This window comes from Barbatula barbatula (assembly GCF_947034865.1).
Source record: "Barbatula barbatula genome assembly, chromosome: 11".
Classification (NCBI taxonomy): domain Eukaryota; kingdom Metazoa; phylum Chordata; class Actinopteri; order Cypriniformes; family Nemacheilidae; genus Barbatula; species Barbatula barbatula.
This window is the reverse complement of record NC_136774.1, coordinates 20,712,270-20,733,637: the sequence shown is the minus strand read 5'-3', so window position 1 is coordinate 20,733,637 and position 21,368 is coordinate 20,712,270. Positions and strand designations below refer to the sequence as shown.

The 21,368-nt window shown below is 39.3% G+C and overlaps 1 protein-coding gene across 3 annotated transcripts; it reads right to left on the bottom strand.

The window, feature by feature from the left end:
- Nucleotides 1–548: 548 nt before the first annotated feature.
- On the bottom strand, nt 549–20,020 carry rapgef1a (Rap guanine nucleotide exchange factor (GEF) 1a). 3 transcript variants are annotated; one of them, XM_079467327.1, is made up of 24 exons: nt 19,742–20,020; nt 15,780–15,925; nt 15,515–15,693; nt 14,918–15,074; nt 14,614–14,702; nt 14,303–14,449; nt 12,675–12,795; nt 12,296–12,476; nt 11,719–12,096; nt 10,503–10,699; nt 8,366–8,530; nt 4,642–4,718; nt 4,448–4,553; nt 3,921–3,996; nt 3,572–3,656; nt 3,372–3,464; nt 3,069–3,254; nt 2,820–2,904; nt 2,633–2,727; nt 2,473–2,551; nt 2,282–2,383; nt 2,096–2,193; nt 1,894–2,022; nt 549–1,738 (listed from the first exon to the last, which is right to left on the bottom strand). In XM_079467327.1, the coding sequence occupies exons 1-24, from the start codon at nt 19,767–19,769 to the stop codon at nt 1,588–1,590; spliced, it is 3,150 nt and encodes a 1,049-aa protein (XP_079323453.1). In that variant the 5' UTR covers nt 19,770–20,020; the 3' UTR covers nt 549–1,587. The 3 variants fall into 3 exon arrangements, with proteins under 3 accessions (XP_079323453.1, XP_079323454.1, XP_079323455.1); XM_079467328.1 differs by lacking the exon at nt 8,366–8,530 and adding an exon at nt 6,053–6,139; XM_079467329.1 differs by lacking the exon at nt 8,366–8,530.
- Between the last annotated feature and the right edge of the window lie 1,348 nt (nt 20,021–21,368).

The window sequence follows — 21,368 nt, the reverse complement described above, 5'->3', positions numbered from 1 at the left end:
ACTGACATGATGATCCTGTTCTGCCGTTATTTATTTATCTAGAAGAACAACTAACACTAACAACCACAACTTGTTTTACCTTAAAAACATCTAACACGTTTAGTTTAGTTTAAAAAAAAAAAATATATATATATATATATATATAGGATGTTCTGTGTATTTTTATAGATCATATTTTGGTTATTCTACAGTTGACACAGGTGACTTATTCATTCTGTAGTATTCACACACAAAAACTTGAGCATGAATAACAAAAAGCTGTGTTCCTAACCCAAATCAATAATACTACAGACATAAGTGATGTGTATCATTTGACCAAGATTTCACAGGATCACGTGAACGGAGATACATGTCAGCTGTATAAGAAACAGAATTATTATCATGTACAGCGGGTGACACTTTGGGATTCTGAATGATCTTCGGTCCAGTTTACCGGTAACAAAAGAGTCCCACAAATAATGTCTGGATCTCAGGCCTTTCTGAGGATCTAGCTTTATATGCACAGCTGTGCTCTATTCATAAACTCTTACAAAACGTTCATCCCCAAACAACTTCAAAGTGCACATTTTATTATGTCTCACACAACAGAGAAAATCTCTCGGCAAATGTCCATGTAAATCCTTTTAAAAAACAAAAGGAGAACTGCATTATGTATTTTAAAAAATCACATTGACACCACTACATGAAAAGCTCCGAGCACTTGATGACAGATCACTGTCAGATCTCTGGGTCAAAAAACAAATATTGTAATGTACAACAAGACCGACACAGAATAAGCAAACATACTTTCCAAGTAACGCCAATGATCTTGTAACATAAAGCAGGTTTTCATCCATGTGCATAAATATACAAATAAATAACATACATGGTTAACAAAACAACATGGGTTTCCCTGATTAATAGCAACACTTAACTGTCATTGGAAGACGTGTGATTTAACATAGACCTCAGGAATGAGTAAGAGAAATATAAGTGACTGTAAATGGCTTGATGCAGATGAAACTGACACACTCTTGGCTCTTGACAGAAACCAGTCAAGTCAGCAATAACTGCAACAAAAAGGAAATCATGACCTAATCGTGATCTATTATCATACCTGCTCAGAGCTGTTCGATCCAGCAGCTAAACATACAGCGTTCCCCCTAAACCCCAGAGTCTATATGTGCATTTTCTTAAATAAAAAATAAATAAATAAAAATATCAGTCTTCAAGGAACATCGGCATCACTAAATCAATTCGCAGTCCGATTCATATATTTCCTGCAAACATCTAGATGGCGAGGTGAAAAATCCTGGAACATCACATTCAATCCCAGGTCACAATCTCAAACCACACAATCTCACGTATCCAACTAAACTCTCAAAGTCGTTTTCAGCACTGTTTTCACTCCAAATATACACACAGGTTAAGTTGCAGTGCAATTGCAAAATAAAACCTAATCACGGTTTTAAAAACATATCTGTAAACCGTCACAGAAATACAGGATTTTCAGTCTTGTAGCTGCCGTTACAGTCACTTTCCATTGCTGTGTCTTGCAACTTCGTAGGAGCCGGGGTTTCACACAGTTTGTCCGGTGGGCCGAGCGAGCTATGTCTTTTCCTCTCGTTCTGTTTTTCGTCGCGTGATGTTACGGGGTTTGATCTTCAGAGACAGCTCCCACAATGCCTCCTCGGCGAGATGATCGCTGAAGTCGTTAAAGAAGGAGACAATGTCTTCATTGTGTTTGAGATCATAGCGCCTGTGAGAAAGTAAATTCACACTTTGAAAACCTGAGCTACTGTTCCTGTATTGGTAGAACATTACACTTTGGAAACTCTGCTGCCAAAAGCATACATGTAAACAAATAAGCTACATAAATAAATGAAATACTTCATATTGTCTTTATATACTCACACTTGCTGAAAGCGCCTCATAGTATCCAAGATATTAAACTGCTGCCAGCGTTTGGAAAAGTTGATTTTTCCGCCAATGTGATCAGGATTCCCGAGATGTACAAACGTTAAGTCCTGGAGTATGAGACCTCTGTATTTGGTGGAAAACAGTGTTATACACGAAATTTGACATATGAATCACAAAATCAAACAAAATTCCTTACAGATACGGTATACACGGAGGCTCCACATCTGCTAAAGCAGCTCTGTATGCTCGGAAGGAGGAGGAACTGTCAATTAAAGTGCAATATTCCTCCAAACCCTGTGAAGATGATAGCGGTAAATGTGAGAAACAGATCAGCTAACAACTGAGAGCACATAGAAACAGCCACACATGGTGTTTGATTTACTTCTGAAGTTTGTTTCTGCCATTCCAGTCTTCTAATGGGTGCTGAATCCAATGCTGATAATATTGCCAAGTAAGAATTGAAATTATTGAGTTTTCTTAGGTGCTAAAAAAATAAAGAGACACAAGTTAAACGATTCTACAGAAACCAGTTCAATAGATTGTTAGATTTAGTTCGGAAAAGTCAATTTGTACCTTCATAATTTTAATAAACTTCAAAAGGAGTTTTTCTCGATCCTGGGCTTTCTCCTGTAGGATTATTAAGGACCGAACCCTTAAAATGAAAAGAATGTCATTAGACTTCGCAAGTTGAGCGTATCCAAAAGTTGAAAGTTCAACAATCATATCTTTATACCAGTATGACATGTTGTTGAAGTGCTCTGTGAACTGCGTCAGGTTAGGACTCTTCTCTTCGTTCTGTTCCTTTGCCCAGAGTAAGACCTCGGGAATCTGCAGACAGACAGGAAGAACGTGTCAGAGACTCCTGAACTTCTCAGAGGTCAGGTGAAGGAGTGTGATGAATGACACAAGACAAACAGCACCTCTATTTTATAAAAAAGCTCTGCGTCGAGAAGCGTGAGCTGGTCTGCGATCTCGTGACTGCGGAAGTCGTGCAGAGTTCCGGGCCTGTGAAAACGAAGAGTCAAAATCAGTATGCATTTATTACGCAGAACACCACCTGTTAAACATCTATATTCCTCTGTATGTTTCAATGCTTTTAATCAATAACGGGTGAGCCAACACGTGTCCATCTAAAAAATGCCACGTAAATGCGATTCAGGCGAGGTTACCTGGCGGCCACTCCTCGTGCAGCCAGCGTTTTCAGGGAATTAGTGTACTGCAGCAATTGCTTCTGCTGGACTTTTTCTAGAATGTTCTTGCGCAGAACCCGAGCCAGCGAGAGCTCCCCGTTCCGCAACAGATTGAGCACAAGATCCATAAGCTGCTTCAGGATGTCCTCAGTGAGCTCCACCAAACTGATGAAAATACATTTTTGTTAAACAATGACACGAACACATTTTATTCCCTAGATGGAGATGTAGAACGTGGTCTCATGTGATTGTAATGTGTGAATGTCAGGGTTGAACTCTCACCAGAGCTCATCCACGACCCGCACCAGCAGGAAGAAAGTGTTTTTGCCAACACACTGTTTGGCGCTGTCAGGGCTGTGAGAAAATCTGTTATATGTGTTCACAGTTAAGGCCAAAAAGAGGCTTTGGGGTGTCAAAAGTCAAACGTTTGTTAGCAATGCAAAACTGTGTAAACTGCCCTCCCCTGTCCTGAGAAAGGATATCTATAGCGAAGCTTTTTAATGAGCTCCTCTGGGGTTAAAAATGTTCTGTATGTGGTCAGGAAAGCCTCGCAGTACAAAACTCGATCTAGAAAAGAGAACACAGTTAAGAACGTGAGCGCCTTAAAAACATTCATTTTTCATTCTAGTTCAGATTTTGAGGTTTTCTGTGCTGCCGTATTTAATTTTGCTCGAATATGTTTGTTTGTTATTCTTTTTTTACTTTAAGGATGAATGTATATATATCTTTGGAGCTTCAACATTTATATTCAGGTGATCTATTCCTTTAATAAACTTGAATACAAAATAAGTGACCCCCTCACAGACACAGATTATAATGGATTAGTTTTACCTTTGCGATCCGCTTCTGTGGCGTGAACTAATAAAATGTCCCCTGATCCGGCTCGGACATCAGGCCCATCATCATTCTGACAGAGAGAGATCGAGATTATACAATTTACAATATGCAGTTTTTTCTTCAATTATGCGGCTGAATCTGTAGCTATATAGAGTATTTAAATAAAACATTGTGCAGGCCCAGGAGAATGAGTGCTGTTGTTAAAAACAAGAGAGGGTCAACAAAATAGTAATAACTAAAGTTGTGGTCGACGTATGCATTAGTTCTTGTTTTGTTTTCTATGCATTTTTTTGTACATTAGAAAAACCCTGATTTCCTGTAATGCTCATTAAGGACTTATATCCTATAAAGTCCAGACATCACTTTTGGCCATGGGTAAATGTAGAGAACAGTCAATGCACCGCAGTGGCTTTGAATCACAGGCAGATGGCACCAGAGAGCTCAACTAATACTCAATGGAATTCAACATGTAAACTCATAAAAACAGGTGCTCTACGAAATATATAAACACATGTAGTCACCTCTTGCTTTAGTGTTAAGTGAGACATGATTTCGTCGTGATCTACCAGCAAAAGCTGGTCTAACTCCTCTGAGCTCATCTCAGACTCCACACACTTCTGCTTCCATCTGTGGAAGTGATAAGTTACCACATGTGAACACAATTTACATTTTTGGATGAACTATTCCGTCACACCGCTAATTTCAGACATGTTACCCTTCTCTGTCGACCGGGTCTTTGTCGTGTTCTGAAGATGAATCCTGAAGAGAGTCCTCAGGTCCGCAGGAAGAGTCCTGCCGTTCACAGCAAAAACAAAAGCACACGGGAGTTATTAAATGTCTTTAAATATCACTTTCACTGCCACGACTGTCTCTCAACCACACAACACAGCTGAAATGAGTCACAGGGTTGAGCCGAACAGGACAGCTGGGTTGACATCCTGTGATCTCAGTTTGGGAGACGCAGGAGGGGAACAAATGTTTTCTGCATTGCACCGAACATTCAACACGTACTGATCCATTTGCAATCAACTTTACAAATCAGCAACACAGAAAACTAAATTATGACCATATAGCAACACCGTATGATCAACAGACATGAGGTTAGGTGTATTATTAGGGTATGCGTATGATTATGTCATTATTCACTTTGAAGACACTTCCATACCTGTATAAATGAAATTAAAAGATATTTGGAACCAAACAGATCTCATGCGCCATTGACTCCATTTGATTTGTTTTCCCTACTATGGCTGTAAATGGGGGATGAGATCTGTTTGGTTACTGATTTCTTTCCAAATATCTAACCTTTGTGTTCAGCAGAACAACAAAATTTATACCGGTTTGAACAATCTAAGTGTGAGTGAATGATGACAGAATTTTCAATGTTTTATGATTAATGTTGTGTTATGGATATCAAGCTTGTCTAATAATAATACATTAATAATACACAGACTTGGGACACAACACGCAAAACTCTGCAATGATCCGTTACATGTTATACAAAATCCACTTTCATATGCAAGAATATGTGAAAACCAAAATCAATGTGCATTTTACAGAAATGTGTCATGGCAGTGCAGCATCACGGTACCTGCATGTAAACAAAGAAATGACCTACATTTGAATGAACCTCAACACCTCTTGAGAAGTTTCATACATTAAGTACCGCAGGAAAAACATGCTGATTATTTATAATAATGATTCCTCTTTTCGGTTCTCAAAATCACTCTTGGTTTCGCAACGATGTCTGCATTCAAACTTAACCACAAACTACTCGACATCGAATTTTATTTTGTTCACACAAGAGCAAACATACTTTAAGAAATTTTTCCAGATTTTTCTGCCCACTCCAAAACCAAAATGCTGCATCATTTGGCAAACATCGCAAATAATCAGAACGTTCTTGATTTTTAAACCAATCAGATTTCACTGTGGGTGGGGTTATACAAAACACCACAACAAAGACGATGCAGTATCGCACGTGGCCTTTTTGGGTGTCAGTTGTCCCGTGTAAGTATTTGCATTATGTAAAGCGAAGCATTACAGTCACGAATGGCACAAGCGCAGCACGGGAGGGCAGAGAAAGGGTTCGATTCGGCCACAACCGCCGACAGGTTGTTACTTACTCCATTGGAGAAAATCACATCACCATTGGCTTGGTTGGATGAATACAGATTGACGTATTCACCCTCGCCACCTTCATCGCTAGCGCTCTACAGGAAAGAAGAGGAAGGATAGCTCAAGCATTGGAAAAGCATCAAAAGGTACTTGTGCGATGCGTTACTAAGATGTTGAAAGTAAAGTAGACTACACGTCAGTGGATTTTTAATTGGCTAAAAAAACGATTTCAAACATGTTACAAGTGTGCAAACCACAGAATTATACAAAGGCATAAACAAACAATGTCACACAAAGCATCGTCACAATAATCCATTTTTTTATTTTCAGAATCTATGCATTGAATTACTATAATCTATTCTGTCTTGTGGAACCGTTGCGCAATTTTACTACGTTACGTGTTGCAAGAAACATGATGCAAGCTACTTGTTAGCACGAACCAGACAGGTCACCTACGTACTAATCACTTTCCCAAAAGAGACATTGCACAAAGTCCCCTGTGACTCTGCACACAGCTCAGCAGACATAACATCATAACCGGCGGCTCTGACACCCGACAGCGGGCGGTCCGGACGGGTCCCCGCGGGGTGATGCGTGTTCAACCCCGGATTCTCAAAAGGTCACAGTTATAGTGTTAAACGCCCGGGAGTCTTTAGATCAGTGCGCCGGTGGAATTTCACATAACTTGAATAAGCGTGGTGCTATTAAATGAGCCTTTAAACTATTTGTCGCCTGTGGTTGTGATTCATGTACTTTCAAGGAGTCGCTCGCACACACCTACACAAAGTCAACAATGACACAATAAGACGTGTTTACACGGCCCTCCTACTTCTCCAAAGCCAGACGAAAGAAGGATTTAAAAAGTAAAGTTACAATTGTAATGCAATTCAGGGCAACGCCATAAAGATATGGCTTAAAAACAAATAAGTATGCAATTAATTTATGCACAGATTACATTTAAGATGTGTTGATTCTCAAATCTCATGGGTTTCCCAATGATTAGTCGCGACTAATCGTGTGCAAAATTAACGTTTTTGTTTACACAATATATGTGGGTGCACGGTGTATAATAATGATGTATATATAAATACACACGCATGTATAATTTTATATTAATTATTAACTATTTATATTTATAAATAATAGAAATTATATATAAATGTAAAACGTATATACGTATGTAAATATTTCTTAAATATATACATGCATGTGTGTGTATTCATATATATACAAATACTATACCCAGTTCACCCATATATATTACTAAAAAAAACTTTTATTCTGCAACCGATTAGTCACGATTAGGGCTGGATATCGATTCTGATGTTCCGATTCGAGTTAATGATTATAGATTTAATACAAATCCTATAGATATTTCTAAAAAAGATCAGTAAACATCAGATTACAATGGTGAATTAAAAAAAGAAATGAAGAGCCACAAACCTGTATAATAAACTTTATTTTTGGGTACACTTGGGATATTAAAACAGAACAGTCACATCAAGCAGGGTCAGGTTATTTTACATTTAAGATCATATGAACCGCTGCCTTTTATGTGAAGGTGATTTTAAATTCGGCGACACAACCGCAGCCGCCATGTTAATTAATGAACGATATGCTCCGTGTTTCACATCCACCCGTTGTCAAAAGAAAAGTGACATCCAGTGGATATTAGTAGCCATAACATTCATGTTAATGAATGTCTGGTGCTTGTGGAAATATAGAAAACATTTTATTTACGGTTTTTGAGGATCGATATCGAGTCGACTGAATTAAATAAAAAGCGATTAAACGATTTTTCGCGACGAATCGTTAGGCAGCCCTCGTACTTCGGTCATATGACATTTTATGACAAGACATGCAAGAACCAATGAGATGGGACATCATCAACATGTCGCCATATTTGAATTTTGCACTAATGTGTTTGTTTTAGTGTTATTTTCACTAAATAAGTTCACTGCATTTAATGTTTTCTCACACACACCTATCGTTTCGGTTCAGAAGATGTTTATTAAGCCACTTGATTACTTTAATGATGGCTTTATGATGGCTGTGTGCGTTTTTTGGGGATTCCCACATATTCCCATTAGTGATGGCATTATTACATAAAACTCTTTTTCTATGTTTAACTAAAAAAGGAAGTCACACATCTGGGATGACATGAGGGTGAGTTAATAATTCAAGAAATATTCCTTCAATGTTTTCAGCACATCGAACCATTTTAGGGTTTTCAGAAGAAATCAGAGATGAACGAGTGCTGTTTTTAGTTGAAAGGAAAATATGGAAAAAGCATTAGTCAGCGTAAAGCAGAGGAGACTCACCGTGGGAGCAGGCAGGGAACCCTGGCGACTCAGAGAGGAGTTAGATGCAGACAGACTGAGAGCGGCTTCTGTCTCGCCGGGGCCCGGCCCGGAAGCACACTGCTGGAGGTGACACGAGATAGAGGAGGAAGAGGAGGAGGAAGGAGACGCAGAGTGTGAGGAGGCCTAAGAGGAAAGAGAGAAGCGGAGGGAGGAAGTGAAAAAGGCCAGAGGTCATGCAGAATATTGAGCTGAACGGAGGACAGACTTGAGAGTAAACACCATATTTTGTTTGTTTGTTAGACAGTAAAATAAACTGAACTTATTCACAGCCATGCTTCGTTCATATTCAATAAAATACGACATCTGTGATGTAACATTTGTGATGTAGGAAAGCAGCGTTTTGTGTAAGTTTAGTGTAGGTGTTTCGACAAAAGGCTTCAATTTTTAACTGCTTTTACCAGTGTTGCCAACTTGGAGACCCCTTTAGCGACTTTTAGATTAGTCGCTAGTCGCTTTTTTTAAAATATCTACTTTCTGAATAAGCTTTGCTAACATTCGGGTTCAAGTATTTGCTTTCCCAGCCAGCGCAGCATCGCCTCTCTTCGTATCTCTTCGGAGAAGCAGAATATTCAGTTTAGATCGTACTGACGCATGAATGAGATATGCATGTACAAACAGTGTTCACCCATAATTACATAGTTTTTGTCGTCTGCTAAAAGAAAAATAAGTCATTAAGAACCTATTTATTGTGCATTTGGGTGTATTGTTTTAATATAATACTGTATAAGACAGCTCAGAGAGTAGAGATATGAACCAGACCTGAAGCGCTTAGCTTGTCAGATACTTCCTGATGACGTCACTGAAATGCAAATTAGCGCGAGACATTCAGCGACTTGTCCGGCAGGCTTTAGCTACTTTCCAATTAAAATAGATGGCAACACTGGCTTGTACTGGCTAACATTATTTTGGGAACAAAAAGACAATAAATAAAACAAATAAATGACAAGAAAGTTGTGTTCTAGCACAAAGCCTAAACGTAGATCTCTAAGAAACAAACCTCTGTGAATCCTTTTGCTCGGTCAAACATGAAAACAAGAAACAGTAGAAATCAAGTCAAATGAAATGAGTCAACAAAAGACAAAACTAAGATCGGAAGCAAGAACGACACAAAAGATCGAAAAAGCCACTTCAGGAATTCGACCAGACTGTAACTACCGGCATACAAAATGTCCCCACTATTCCTGTCCACATTGATAATAATAATAATATTAAAAAAAACTCTTACTATGAAAGATTAAGAAAAATTTACATCAAGAAAGTTTATGTCGACTGTCCGCCATCTTGGATCAGTCAACATAAAAACAAATAACTCAGAGGATAACCTTTAACAGGTAAGAATACGTAAGTGTTGTGTTTGTATACTGTATGTATTACATCGAATAAAATGAAAAATACAATCTAAATGATGTGTAAGCTAACGCCTTTGTTTATATATTGTTTCAACCTTAACATCATTCCACCATCTAAGGCAAAATGCTATTATAATGTTTAGGTCTAGACAAGAGCATGTGACATTTAATATTCTTGTATGCGTAAATCAACACAATCTCTCTGCAAAAACATAACTATTTTACAATGTGGCTAGTTTTGGCTAATTTGTACAATCTCGTGATACTGTTAAAACAAGTTGTGAGCCCTCATGTACTTGGACGGTTCCAATATGACAGACGCTTTACAGCTGCCCACAGAAATACCACTAAGGCATGGATATATATATCTGTGCCCCTGGCAGCAAGTGGTGATACTGGATGTTGGCAGGTCCATTTACTTAAAGAATCCTAATTTGAAAACTAGCGAGACAGCAGTTTTGGTTAAATAAATACGAGACAGACACACTCAACACAAGAACAGAGACTGAATGATGTAAGACTGAAGAACAACTAACAATAACCGGGACAATAACACACAGATCGCTCAGAGCAACACTACAGTTTCAGTCTTTTAATAACCACTGTGCCATGAGCCATTTAATCTATGTGAACACTTGGAAATACAATACCGTGATGATTAATCCTGAATGTTGGTAGAAGGAAACGCATGTGGGGAGGGTGAGAACGAAAGAGACAGAGAATGTGTGATACAGTATAGCTCTCACCAGCTGTCTCTGTTTGGGCGGCAGCGCCGGAGGAGGGAGGGGCTCGTCCCCGCAGCTGAAGGAGTCACTGACGCCGTACACTTCCTGAAAGCGCTTCCTATTGCGCTGCTCATAAATGCGTTCGCTCTGTGGCATCTGGTAGAAGACCGAAGGCGTCGGCTCGGAGTAGTCCTCCATAAACTGCATGTACTGCAGGACTGTGAGGGAGAAAGAGGTTGAGGCTGACAGGTGCACAAGACAGTTCAACAAAACACAGACAAACACAGATCTGACCTACAGCCTCCATATTAGACAGGGCAAGACTGACCCCTAAATGCATACAAGTAAATGGAGGAGCTAAAGCTTTTATGGAAACACAAAAATCACAATGATGCTTACATTTCTCAAGCCTTTTAATGTCTGACGATTCCATATAAACAAATAATTTGTATTTATCTACTATTATTTAGAAGTTGTTATTATAACGCCTAAAGCTTTTGGTATTGTTCATTGTCCTTGCTGGGCATTTTTTCTTTAATAAAAGAAAGAAAATCTTCAATAATTGCATTTACTGAACGATTTAAATGCTTTAAAAAGTTTGTTGGTTGGTACAGTTTTCAGTTTTCAAGTCTATTTTGTCAACTTTAAATATAAATGTAATACCCTTTTAGAACCACCCCAGGGCAAGTCAATATTTTGTTACATGAACCACTACAGTCATTCTGACTCATTAAATGAAAAGTGAACATCGGCACTCAGCATCTCTGCCTGGCCTACTATAAACATTTCTGTCATGACACAATCTATGTCAGATTACTACAGGATTCAAAGGCTCCGCCCACAAAGGAGAGTCTTTCAGCAAGAGCTCATTTCCTGTCGGCTTGGGCGAGGCCTTGACTGTATTCATCCAGAGATTTATCCAACAAAGGCATTATTCCATCCGACCTCACTCTGAATCTGACATCACCGCTTCCCCACCCCTGCCATCTACTGAGGGGCTTTACAGAAGAAAAACCTGCATGTGCTCCATTGCATCAAACATCGCACACAAGGATTTCAGTGATGTGCAAACAAAAGCAGAAAAGCCATGGCTTAAACGCATGCTTCGATAGTGAAAATAAAGAGCAGCTTTAACATTCTTTAACAAAGAAACAGTCATACCTCTAAGATTTTAAATGTTATCCACTTCTGCTATATGCCCTATTATAAATGACACATTAGAATTGCTCATACTCACTATGCCGACTCTTCTTCTCCGGCAGGGGCGGGGGGCTTTGGGGAATGTGCGTGTTCTCAGCGGGACTAAAGTTGGGCATAAATACTCCACAGTTCGAAGGTGCAAAAAGAGGAAAGGGAGGGGTGGGCATGTCCTCTTCTGGAACGTTGTCATATTGAGAGTGAAGCCGTTCCACCGGAGGCAGAGGGGGGCGGCGTTCTTTTTTTTTCGGGAGAGCGGGTGGTATCGATTGGAGCTGGACAGGGGATGAAGAAATAGATTCGTTGTGGGACTCTGGGAGGGGGCTTAGACAACCAGTGTGTGCGGTGGGAATCTGCTCGACGCTAGATAGATCCTGATGCAGGAAGTCGTAGTCGGGGTCGTAGCTGTCTGCTGTGTCTGAGTAAACAAGATGACAAAACAGAGGCCACAAATATTATAATAAATCCTATTAATTACTACAAAAAGGTAGCAACGTTGCTAGCTTAGATATTATCCAAACTTCCAGAAAAAATCGACGTTTCTCAACAAATAGCAGAATAAATTGTGGGTTTCAAAGTAGTTTTTACAAAACTGATCCAAGCACGATGTGTCTCACCCAGAGTCTCACAGCTGGTGTTACGAGAACACTGTCCACTGTCCTGTTCCAGAGAGGAAATCTGCTCGTCCGATTTGCTCAAAACACCAATACTGCCGCAGGGGGAGAGCCGCGGAGACTCCCCTCCATAAGAGTGACTGCCGCCGGAAAACCGCCTTTGTAAAGCATCTGCCTCATAATCCTGAAGATCAAAATAAGAACACTCAAGATCAACTCAATAGTTACATATTACCAAAACCATAAGACCGTAGCCAATTCAGGAGTCACTTTTTTCTAGTGTCCTAAGCTATCGACAACAATTTTATAACACAAAAGCTACATTTCTATTTTGTCTATCTGACCACAAGGTCGAGTATCAGAAAGAACCAAATCATTTTACCTGTCGACAGATGCCAATAGGAAGACTCGATCCACTTATGGTGCGACTCATGGGGGCTACAACGGCGATCCTGGTGGGTGACGGCGCAGACTGACGCTTCTTTGGAGGAAGCGCCGGTGGACTGCAAGAGAAAGAGTTTGTTAAGCAAATACTAGCAAACAGAACCATTGTCTCAAAAATTTTGATGTCAAGAAATCCACCGATCAACAATGTAAACTGGATTATAAAAAGTGCAACCCATGCAGTTTTTGCAGAGCAAAACTAGCCCTGGAACCATAGACCGCAACTTTATAAATCAGACAATCTGTTTTCTTGCCCAAAAGCAGGTGGTTAACAGAGCAGACACAGACAGAGAGTGACTGACTCACAGCTCATGCTGGGTTTTTCTGACTGACATTTACTTGGCAGAATATCATCCGATTAACCAGTCATAACATGCCCGGTCATAAAAGATCAGACAGAGTTTTTAGTAATGAAAAAACTAATCGCTTGCGATGAAGGGAAAGGGTCTTTTATTTTAAAAGGTCGACTGATGTTAAAGTAGAGCTGCTGGAAAGGAGATGAGACATCTTTACAGCTGTGAGCTGAGTAATTGTTGGCCAGGAAAGCATCTACGTGCCATTTCTGTGAGCTAACTGAGCTTCAAAGGACTTCTGGGATATATGGGCTCTAACAACAGTGTAACACAATCGTAAAAAGCTGATAATTAAGAGTCTGTACTACCCATTGCTTTGAAATTTGCAATGAGGTTCACAGTAGTAAAAACTACTTCAATATTATGTTAAATCATTATACAAGCAACAATAAATGACAGAGATATTTGATGGCGGTGAGCAAATTATCTTTAGTTATCTTATCCGCCTGAATTATTAAAAAGACAAAATATCCAACAAATGTGACATCCATTGAAGACAAGGTTTTGTTGGCGGGCTTGAAGCGGATCAATCACATAGCTGTTTTATGCCAGCGGCACAATTTAATCCTCGCCCGTCTAGACTCAGTATCAGAACATACTTCTCTTCCCTATTTCTCTATTCAGACAAGTGCAGAGTTCATTTCTCAGAAAACAGCCCGTTTGTAAACGACACTCAGGCAGAGGAAGCCAAACCCTGCGCTGCTGCACCGTAAAAAGACCAGAGTTCTCTAGAACGCCACTATTTATATCTCTCTTTCACACCTTTGCATGACTTCCCGCAAACAATCAAAAAGCGATGGGGCTGTGCGATCATTTGAAGCCGAGCCCTACACCTTAACCAAACGCTGTTTCAAAACACATCACCGAAAAATACCCAGATGTTTACTGCATGTAACCTAGATAAGATAACACGATGTGATAACTTGACACACTTTGTATTTCCTCTCGTAAACTTCTCTTCGCTTTTCTATAATCTTGTTTTGTATCACTCTGTGAAGCTTGTAAACAAACATAAACATGTTTTGCAACCGATTCGGTTTTAAAATCTAGCATTTTAAAGTATCGTAGGCACACTATGCATGCTGGCAATTTATTAAAACAATTTAAAAAAAAAAAGATCATTGAATGCAGAGAAGACAATCCCATAATACACTGCGACAAAACTGCCTTTTTAAGACAGGTCTGTAGACTTTAGAACGCTTTTAAGCCTTACCAGTGTTCAGGCACTTTGAGGCCAGGTAGAGGGGGTTTAGGAGGGGCCACCTCCTCATCGGGGAGGTCATTTGGGGTGTTTGTGGTCTCAGCCGGAGCAGGGGTATCATTCTCAGCGTTTTCCTTTATAACAGGGGGATCTTGAACACTGCAAGTAAAACATTTTCAAAATGAATGACATAGCCTTTTAGTGATGGCAAACAAACTTTAAACTGCAGTTAGAACACAGATTCCTGTACTTGTCACTCGCTTTGGAAAGTATAATTTTAACGGCAAGAAATAAAACCAAATACGAAAAAGCTTTTCAATTACCGTTGTGAATTGGCGAGTGGGGGCAGGGTTTTGACAGGCGTAGTGGGTGAGGGATGTTCCTGCTTCTCGGTGGCGACTTTAACAAGCTCCTACAGGACACCACAAACAGGGTCATCTTTGCGCACAACGCTATCAACTCGAAACAAATACAGCTGGAATATGTGCGGACGTCCGACAAAACAAAACAAGCTGTGGCAGAGTTCTGCTGAATGTTAAATACAATTTTGTGCAAGCTGGATTAATCCTGGCAGTCCTATTTAAAGGGAAAGTGTGTGACATATATGGACCAAAGGTGAAACGATACCTTTACACCATCCAGCACCGCTTTGATCATATTGGTGGCGGATGTTATCATTTCTTTATCTTCCAAGTTCACGCCCTTCAGCATCACCTTGTCCGACCAGCCGATGAGGTTTGCTAGACTCTGATAGAGTTCGCTTAGACATGATGACACTCTTGAACTGGGGACAGATGAATGAAAAATTCTTTGAAGTATTAAATAGCAACACTGCGAAGTCGAGGAAAAATATTTGACATTTTGGCATTTTTTGTACCAAACACATAAGCAGTGTCCAAGCAAAGCAACAGCTTGTTTGTGTCTTGGAATTTTACATATTTGTTTTTACATAGCGCCTCCTGCCTTACTTCCTTTTATGGATCCTTGTTACAATATTTTTATAAACAAACTAAAGATGTTCATCCAGAGTAACCCAGAAAATTTTCCCGATACCGATAACATTAAAAATGACTATTAATCGGCAGATACCGATATGATAATTTATCGTGCACCCCCAATGTGAACCCTGTAATTTGTTAATATGGGTGTCAAAAAACACATATACACATACAGATTACAAATACTTTTCTAGAGAGTAACTTAAGAGAGAGTGGGCTAGTTTACCTGCTCAATATCTTGCTATCGAGTTGCACCAAGCTCATGATGGCCTCCAACACTTTGCTTGCAGAACCAGGAAGCATCTCCAGAACCTTCTTGTCCACCACCATTTTGTCAATTATTGTCTTGAAGTACCGCAAAGCACTGACCACTTCTTTCTCGTGCTCCTCTAGTCGACTCAGACTCTAAAGGTGACAGAGTGAATGTTATGGAAAAAACTGTGCGCATATTTGCTTTCACACCCATGTTAAATGTCGCCAACGCCACTTACTTTGGTCACAGTCTTTTCTGGAGACTTAACAGGTTGTTCTGGTTGTGGTTTGGACTTTTTGTTTGATGGCGTCCTCTTGATTTTGGGAGAGTGGAATTTATCCTTAAGTTTCATTGTAAACGACGTCAGGTGTGAACGCTGGGACTCTGAAGAGAAACACAAACAAATTGAATAAATTCTGTTCAGATATCCAGAAAAAGTAAACAAAGCGAGGTGAAGTACCTTTCCTTTATAAATATTCAGCTAATTGACAATAGTTAACGCAAACAGGAGTTCACAAATAGACCTTATTCTGTCTCTCAGGAAAACACACAAGAGGAAAGTCAGGCTTTCGTGTACACTGAAACCCTCTCAAATACAAACTGAATTGGTCTCAGTGGGAATTAAAGAGCTCTTGGAGCGTGCCACACTGGAACGGAATCTGGTGATGACACCATCGTCCACAGTGCAAAACCATTTATGGGAAATTTCCTTTCCACACATCAGAGGAATGAATCGCTGGAGGTTTGCATGACTGTTTCATATCAGACCTTCCTAAAGAAATAACATAAAATCCTCAACATTCAAAAGTTTTGTCAGAATGTGAAGCTCATGTATTACACTTTCTGGCGTGAGTGAATTAGCCCTTAAATGAAAGACAACCATGTGAAAAAGTTCAAAGCTTTTATTCATTTGTTGACACGTTTTCTTTTAAAGGACAATGGGTGGATCAAAAGTCATCCAGTTGTTTAGTTTATGAACCACGATTCGCTACTTGACTGTTGGAGTTATTGTTATATATTGTTATTCTAGAGTGTTTCATTGGAGGAAAAATTGCCTACATCTAAAAGGTAAATGTCTGAAAGATAAATCAACATCTTGAGATATATTCGTTCAAAAGACTGTAACTTTTTAATGGGTATATCTGCTCAATTTTGGGATTATTTAGCAGAACATGAGCATATAGACAGATGACACATCAGCAGAAAAGTCATTTCAGCATCAGAGAAAGTTATTACATTATAGTAAATGACACTAGGAACATTCATAATGACAACAGTATTTACTTGAATGTTCTTTATAAATCAGTCATTTGACCTCAACACAAACAAGCAGAAAAGAATCTGATACAGGATACGAGAGGAAGGCAGGGTTACCACAAATAAATGCCCCGGACAATAGAGAAAACGGAGTATCTTACTTATCTCACAGTAAGTGTATTACTAATCGGAAAATGTTGACAATGAGAGACAGCTTCCTGGATGGCTATCTATGAAAACTAGGGATGCACTGATATGTATATTTAGGGCGATCACGATAACCGGTAATTTTTTTACATTGGAAGTCGGTAACCGATATATTGGCCGATATACAGTATCTAAATATTAATATAACATTTCCTGACACTAAAAAAAAAAGGCAAGTGGACACGGCTTTTATTTGAAAACAATGAGCACGTGTACATGCACAGTCTTACGCCGATTGTGCTTAAAGCAGCGCTACGTAGGATTGGCCTCTTTGTCGCCATCTCAGTTTGTAATTGCTACTGCACTAGATGTGCCGAGGTATTTTCTTAACTGCGTGGATGAGTCTGATGTTTTGAGTTTTGGCGTGTGACAGTGCACCAGTGAGAATCTTCACTGTACATCAGAAGCGCATCATAAACACAGATAACATGGCCGATGATATAACACGAAACCAATAAGAACAGAAATAGACCCAACTAGCGCAAATGGAGGATGTGTGGAAGTGTTTTGATATTATTTCGGGTGCTGGGTCATTTGCATACCTGCCGATTTGGTCGGGAGTCTCCAGTTTTGTTATCTCATGGAAACTCCCGTAATGGCAGCAAGTGAATGATCACGACAAAAAAGGATTTTAACTGTGAGCAGCGTGCAGCTGAATAAGTTTAACCAGAGGAAATGATTTATCGGCTATAATATATCGGCCAACATGTTATTATGGGCAGATACCGATAACATTAATTATGACCATTTTTCGGCCGATACAGATATGGCCGATCATTTATTGTGCATCCCTAATGAAAACACTACCAAAAACACCATGAAGTTTGTTTGTGTCTTTAGCGGATGTACTATTTCTATCCGCTTCCTGGTCCTTATGCGGTAGAACGTACTGCACACACATTTAAATCCTCTTTCTTATTTCCTCTGAAATTGACCCGACCACAACTGCTGAACGGGCTTGTTTCTCACTAGTTTCTCAAGCAGCTCATATCTTAACCCCACGTTTCCTCCACCAAGAAGTGCAAGAAGTGAACATTTAAAAGGGCTTCATCTGACTAGACAAACTCTTTAAAACTGATGATCTGCTGATATGACAGACGCCTGTATGACAATCGATACTGTACTGATTTCACATTTGCATTTATGCATATGGCAGACGCTTTTATCCAAAGAGCAACAGTGCATTGTTCTATTCATTTCTTTTATTAATACGATCGTTCCTGCGGATCGAACCCATGACCTTTGCGTCGCCAACATGACGGTCTAACAACTGAGCTACACAAACGCTTGCTTTGCAAAATTTAAATATAAAGCATCAATACAAGCTTTCAATAAAAAAAGGTTTATGCAAAACAGGTCTCAAGCAAAAGTACACATAAAACCTGCATTACAAATACAGAAGTAAATGATATTTAATGCAAACCTTTCTACGTGTTATAAAAATGTACAAAAGCTAAAGATTATGTGACGTGTCTTAAGCAGACCACACTGGCCACCATCCTCCTGTAACCCGGGGTCTACATTTAAAGACCTCTTAGAAATGAAGCACTGAACTGAATTTAAGAAGTGAACCGCGTACCCACGAGCGATTCTCTGAATTAAACCCTCAGATAGGGAAGTGACTGGTTGCAACCTCACAGTGAAGTTTGCAGACACGTTTATATATAAAAAAAACGTACAAGCAACTGAATGCGAGGCTTTTTTGAGCCAATTTTTCTTAATCGTTCAGATATTCTTTTCAATTATTTACAGTAAATAACTCAAACTTTTGCCTTTAAACGTGTTTCGATTCTAAATGTCTATCCTGTATATGTGTATCTATAATTTTAATATGACCAATACGCCAACCTCTCATTCGTCTCGGCTCAAAACGTCTTGCCAACTGCAAGTGTTTTTAACTTCTTCAAACCATCAACAACGACTTGTTGTGTTTTTACACAATTATTTAACAAAACCAACCCCTACTCATAAAAACATTTAATGTAAACATAAAACATTGTGTTTTAGTATATCATGATGATCCTTACGTAGGCAATATTTTGTATATTTCTATAGATCGCCGAAGAAGCGTTTTAGTTTCCATTGACCAAAATGATACCTTGTATATGAATGTAATATAGTCAGTAGATTTATATCATTTAGATCTGAACAGTACAGTGTTCATCTATATTCACAAAGCTTGTCATCTGTCTGTTCAGTAACTGAACGAATGAACTACAAGACCACTCAAATATCACCTAGGTGAGTATTTTACACATAAATCATACCAAACAATGCTAATAATACGACCAAATACACATAACTAGTCCATTTAACAAATACTATAACATACTATAAAACCCAACAACACAATAAACAGCTGTAAGACAAACTCTGGGATTACAGGGAACGCAATTTGAAAAAAATGACAAAAAATATATACATTGAAAAACGAGAAGTGTCAGTCAGCTGAAGTCAACCTACAACTGAGCTAGAAGATCCGTCCACACCCAGACACAGCTGTCTGGAGCACATTCATATCTAATATTAATATCATAACGTCTTATAAATACACACAAATAGCAGATTGTATGTTATGCACTTCTTACATGACGCGTTTAGTTGTAACAATGAGACAAAGATAAGATGCTTTGATCGTGTCGGTGGCCTTGAACCTTCCGTCTGACGCTAACGCTAACTGCTAACTGAAGTTAAGCCTCAGATTCATCATAAATATGAACAGATATATCCTCTCACCTTGCTTGCTGTCTATTTTTCCAGACATGTTGGCGACTGTGAGCGAGCCGGCCAAGACGAAGAAGCGAAAGATGTTCGTTTGTCGCCGTTATTTCAGCATCTTCAGGAGACAGACCGGCCGGTGTGGTCCTTCTCTGTATATGTGTCTCAGTTTGGCTCTCTGCCGCCGCCGCCGCCTCCTCCTCCTCCTCGACACACACACACACACACACACACACACACACAAAGCTTACAGTGGATGAAAGTGATGAGGGGGTGATTTCTTCATTAATGTCGCCCCCATGTGCTCAGATCGATTAATTGCAGCTTATATCTAAACCATAGAGCCCGCAATAAAACAATGCACTGAAATCGTGTAGACATGTAATCATGCCTAAACTTTTCCAGATGAGCAATATTTAATACAAGGTTTAAAGATATTTAACTTCAATAGCTACATTAACTCATCTACTGCAATGCACCTTTACTAACTGCATTAACTCGTCTTCTGCACCGCACCTTTACTAACTGCATTTAGTCATCTTCTGCACTGCACTTTTACTAACTGTATTTACTCATCTTCTGCACTGCACCTTTACTAACTGCATTTACTCATCTTCTGCACTGCACCTTTACTAACTGCATTAACTCATCTTTTGCACTGCACCTTTACTAACTGCATTTACTCATCTTCTGCACTGCACCTTTACTAACTGCATTTACTCATCTTCTGCACTGCACCTTTACTAACTGCATTTACTCATCTTCTGCACTGCACCTTTACTAACTGCATTTACTCATCTTCTGCACTGCACCTTTACTAACTGCATTTAATCGTCTTCTGCACTGCACCTTTACTAACTGCATTTAATCGTCTTCTGCACTGCACCTTTACTAACTGCATTTACTCGTCTTCTGCACTGCACCTTTACTAACTGCATTTACTCATCTTCTGCACTGCACCTTTACTAACTGCATTAACTCATCTTCTGCACCGCACCTTTACTAACTGCATTTACTCATCTTCTGCACTGCACCTTTACTAACTGCATTAACTCATCTTTTGCACTGCACCTTTACTAACTGCATTTACTCATCTTCTGCACTGCACCTTTACTAATTGCATTTACTCATCTTCTGCACTGCACCTTTACTAACTGCATTTACTCATCTTCTGCACTGCACCTTTACTAACTGCATTTACTCATCTTCTGCACCGCACCTTTACTAACTGCATTTACTCATCTTCTGCACTGCACCTTTACTAACTGCATTTACTCATCTTCTGCACTGCACCTTTACTTACTGCATTAACTCATCTTCTGCACTGCACCTTTACTAACTGCATTTACTCATCTTCTGCACTGCACCTTTACTAACTGCATTTACTCATATACTGCACCGTAACTTTAATAACCGCATTAACTCATATACTGATGTCTATAATTTATGCACACTTAAGCCACTTGCACTACTGTTTATTAACTGTTCATAGCCACCTGTACATTCATGTTCAAAGTATATAGCCATCTGTATATATTGTTCATAGTACATACCTACTGTCATATTTTCATAGTCCATGCCCACTGTACAATATTTTCCTAGTATTGTATTCTGTATTTATTCACTGTATATCCTGCACTTGCTA